This window comes from Branchiostoma floridae, chromosome 9 (assembly GCF_000003815.2).
Source record: "Branchiostoma floridae strain S238N-H82 chromosome 9, Bfl_VNyyK, whole genome shotgun sequence".
NCBI lineage: Eukaryota > Metazoa > Chordata > Leptocardii > Amphioxiformes > Branchiostomatidae > Branchiostoma > Branchiostoma floridae.
The window spans coordinates 16,023,329-16,028,164 of NC_049987.1; the positions used below are offsets into that span (position 1 = coordinate 16,023,329).

The window sequence follows — 4,836 nt, forward strand, 5'->3', positions numbered from 1 at the left end:
ATCTTTGTAGACATCCCAGGGTTGAACACATGGTGCCGGAAACGAAGGTAAGTACGCGGGCAGTGCTGTTGTGTCGATGGCAGGTAGAGACTGTATCACTGATCCGAGTGTTTTGTTAATCTCCATGGCAATACCGGGTTTGTCGTCGGGGGCGAACCCGTTGATGAAAAATTCCATTTTTTGTATCTTTTGACCTAGACATGCTATGGTCTTTATTCTTTGGTGATAGATAGCTTGTGATGTATTAAAGGAAGAAGCGACATGTAGCTTGCTCTGGAACTGCAGGGGCGTCGTTGTCGATAATTTCCAAGGAGCATTACGGAACATAGTACGACGTATAGTAACGACGAATATCCATGATATTCAGTTTGCAAGTATCTTTGGTGTATATAATGAAGTTCAAATTATGCAAAGTAGACCTTAATTTGCATATCTAATAAGATTGAAAAAAAATTCTTGTTTAATAAAATGTTGTCGCTGTCTCCTAACTCTAATTAACCCAGTTCTGTTGACCCCAGTAGGTGAACATGGCACTAGTGGAACAACAGAACACCGCTATTCTGAGCGGAAAGATCAGACGCTTCCAGGTGGACGTCCGCGTGGCAATCCAAACCGTGAGTTATCATTGAATCATGAAAACTATTATAACAAAAGTGAAATATTTCTTTCTATACCATGAACGTAAATCATTTGTTGACTGTGTTGACTAGAATCTTGCATGACGATTCTTAGTAGCAGGTCCCGATGTTCTGCCCTTGGGAAAGTTATTTAACATGGATTTTTACTCTGTGACGGAGGGTAACCTCCGACGACAGAGTATTGTTGTTGTTCGATGTGATGAGTGTTCGCATCTCTATCTCTATGTTCCCTTTGCCACATTCGTATGTAGTTTGTCATGTCGTCTGCACGAAGTTGCACAGTTCATCTCATGTTGCAGGCGCTGAAAGAATGCGGCTGGCAGTCCCTGACTAAGGAGTTCAGTGTGGAGTCCTACACCCAGCTGGACAGGGAGGGGCTGGACCTGATTGTGGAGTGTGTGGACGAGGGTTTCCCCAACTTCAGGGAGGACGTTCAGGTGAGGTTTATCTCACAAAAAAACGTTACCGTATGAACAAGAGTTCGAAGATCTCGTACCTCTGCGAATGGGTGATCTTTGACTTCTCTGATTGTCTTGTTTTGAGCACTATCGGTACCATTTTTTACAAATTATGTGCGAACTTGCCAAAATTTCTATTTCTATCTACTCTCCAAGTTAAAGTAGAGGTTCATCCCCGACTGTTTTTTTTTAAGATTTTAGAGGTTTTTGAGGCTTTCTTATATGTCTCGTTTTTATGTCCGCTTCTGGCAGGCGAACATGAAGAAAACGGGGAAAACTAGAAATTCCGACACCTTAAAACACGTCAAAAACAGCCGGGGCCGAATCTATGCTTTTGGAGTACATCTTGTTCAATACTCTTATCTTTCTTTCCTATAAAAGGCTCGAGTAAACGTTGCCAAGAGAATGCACGCCACTGGACGGGCGGAAGTCTACAAGGGCAGAAACCAGCACGGTTTCCATGATAAATTCTACAGGTAAGTAGGTTTGTTTGATTTGGTGCCCCTTCCCTTATTCAAAGTCCGAATTTGCATGGTCCATTTTGAGGTTGATATGTTAAAAAAACTACATAAATTTACCACATCAGAATGACTTCCACATCAAAATATACTGAAGACATTTTATTCTGAAAATAAGTCGATGAGACGTTGAGAATTTGCCCTATTTGTCCTCTGTCCCACGAACGTCTAACAAGATGTTGGGTTTATAAATTAAAGCTTTTCATATGACGTCATCTGCGCCATTTTGGATTACAACGTGCGTCTGTAAAACACACGAAGATGCTTAATCTAATTACCCACCAACATGGCCGCCAGGGGATTCAGATTATAATTATTATGACGCAAATGAAAGGCCCGTAGAGCATTAAATACAATCATTGTTTTGTAAGTTTACGCCATGAAAATAATTGCATCCGATCTAGGTACTACCTGTTCGTGCGAGCCAACACGAACGGCACGTACGACGTCTTCCTGGCCTACGTCTGTCGCAAAGAAGAATTCGACTTTTTCATGGCTGTCAAAAGGTGCATCGCGGGTAAGGAGATTGCTGCATGATAGATAATAGGATTTTTACACCAACTTTTTAATCAAAAGCTTTGTGCAAAAAAAGACCATAGCAAGACAAAAGATACAACCATATCATTACAATCAATTTAAATGTCAGGTCATACAAAACAGACACACACAGACACCGGAAACAATACCCTCCGTTATTCATGAAGGTAGAAACGTAGTCACAGACTGTAGAAATGGGGTAGACACTTTGGTAAAGGACTTCTGAGCTAAGACCAGGCAATGTGGAACCCATTTGCAACTATGTACCCTATCTGTGGGCCAATTTTTTGCAGCTATATCGACTAGCTTGACCTTTGGGAGGCCCTACAGAGACTTGTTCGAAAATGGTAAACCTGGCGTTTTCCTACGATTCTGCAACGGGCTGTTTATGTTTGTGTGTGTGTGTGTGTGTGTTTGTTTGTTTGTTAACAACACAAGTACAGTATCTATGGATGGTTCTGTATAATATTTTGTGATTAGGTAGGGGTTGCAAAAAGCTAAGTCAAGTTGGATAAATGACTTCCTAGCGACTACTTACGGTACTGCAGAGTAGCTTCAAAGTTGTATCCCACGTTATGTGTTAACAGGGACCCTGAACGTGGCGAAAAGCTTGCCTGACATCATCTGGAAGAAGTTGGCAGGGGACTCAAAGGTCGCCCAGGCCATCACAGAAGGGGTCATCGGTGATGGTTCTCAGGTATTATCGTCATTATACCCCTGTCACATTATCCACGATCTTCGGGTGTATCGATGGAAGATCGGCCATTTTTAAGATCGACAGAGGGTTGCGCGTATTTTTCACCTGAAAACCGCCCTGTCACATATAAGCCATACTTTGTACCTTGTACAATTGTTGTGCAATAAAGTTATTATTATAAGCGAGGCTCGGGCGATTGCCGCAGAATCGTCGGCCGATCGATTTTCGCACAATGTGACAGGGGTATTACACACACTAGTCATTACTTATACCCCCTTTCCGCTAGGACGGCGCTCTCGCCGCGCTCTCTCTGCGACATAGAATTTGAAAAATGGCTCAACGAATTGTATAGAAAAGAAATTTTATTTACACTTGTGTTTTTTGCTGTCCTCTCAGTCACACTTTTACATGCTGTATGATGTACCCAGTATGAAATCAAAAGTTACGCATGTACTATTTAGATCGCAGTGAGAGCGCATCGCAATCGCCCTCTAGTGAAACGGGGGCCTTTATACAAAAGAATAGTGGTGCCAAATGCGAAAACGTGTACACATTTAGTTTAATTCAAAGATGATTTCTCCCAATGACCTATAGATTAGGGTATATTGGATCTCCTTACTTGACCTTTGTCCTGCTGAGAATTTTTTTGCATATTTAAGCATATTGATTAATCAGATCAGATCTCCCCAGTCGATGTGGTTTGTTCCGGCTTGCCGCATTAAGTAAGAAATACTCCAAACCCATAAAGATACAGACATCATATATGTGCATCCCGTATATGTACGGGTTCAACAGGACAAGATCCCTTATACGTTGTGTTTAAAGGACCTTATTATCTCCATGAAAATGGAGATATTATTTTGGGTGTACGTGTGTCTGTCTGTGTGTATGTTTGTCTGTGTGTATGTGGTTAAAGAGTTAAAGATAAGCAGGTACTAATTATACAGATTATTCCCTAATTTGCATTATTAACGTAAAAGTGTCATATGCACATACAGGAAATAATCAGATTGTCAACATTATGACCTGTGTAAGTTAGTCAAAGGTGTACATAACCAAGTATATATTATGCATATGTAAAAGTCATTTGCATAATCAGAATATTTCATGGAGATATGAGGTCTCCGAACTCTTATTTTTCCACGTTCTTGCTGTTCTGAAACTCCAGGCGGTTAGAGCTCCGAAGTATGGCGGCATCCCGAACGACCTCGGCGACAAGCTGATGGAGTTTGAGTTCGTGGAGAGTCTGATCGAGCGAGGGACTCTGGTTCCCGAGAACGAGGAGGGCACCCAGTTCAAACTCGTCATCTGTTAGGTCCTCGTTATCTGTTAAGTCATGAGATTCGGTCACATAGGTCGCGCGATCGTCATACCATCACTAACTTGGGGCATTCCAGAGGACAATCATGTAACGTTAAGTCTCTTGCGAAGTTCAACTGTCTTTGTACACAAAATGCTGTTTTAGATCCATGTCGGTTGTTGGTTCTGTCACGAAAAACTGTCGACCCTAGCCTTTTTAGGGTGGTGTGAGTGCGGGGGAGAGTATTGGGGGCCAAGTGTTGCAAAATTACATACATATAAAGACAAGGATTTCCTCATATATAAGGCATCGATTAACACACTCATATATCTTCAGCTTTACACACACATATATATCTGGCAGGACAAACACATATATGTTCGTCTGCACACATACACATAACACATCGAAGCACACGCTCTTATATGTTTCTCTATACACATGCACATATACATGGTAGGACACACTCATATATCTTCAGCATTACACACACACATATATATGGTAGGACAAGCACATATATGTTCGTCTGCACACATACACATACACATCGAAGCACACGCTCTTATATGTTTCTCTATACACATGCACATATACATGGTAGGACACACTCATATATCTTCAGCATTACACACACACATATATATGGTAGGACAAGCACATATATGTTCGTCTGCACACATACACA

General features: G+C 41.5%; 1 protein-coding gene across 1 annotated transcript; it reads left to right on the forward strand.

Annotated features, from left to right (window-relative positions):
• Positions 1-1,476: 1,476 nt before the first annotated feature.
• On the forward strand, positions 1,477-4,385 carry LOC118423337. The gene is made up of 4 exons (XM_035831461.1): positions 1,477-1,572; positions 2,019-2,131; positions 2,739-2,848; positions 4,017-4,385. The coding sequence occupies exons 1-4, from the start codon at positions 1,502-1,504 to the stop codon at positions 4,161-4,163; spliced, it is 441 nt and encodes a 146-aa protein (XP_035687354.1). The 5' UTR covers positions 1,477-1,501; the 3' UTR covers positions 4,164-4,385.
• The last annotated feature ends 451 nt before the right edge of the window (positions 4,386-4,836 follow it).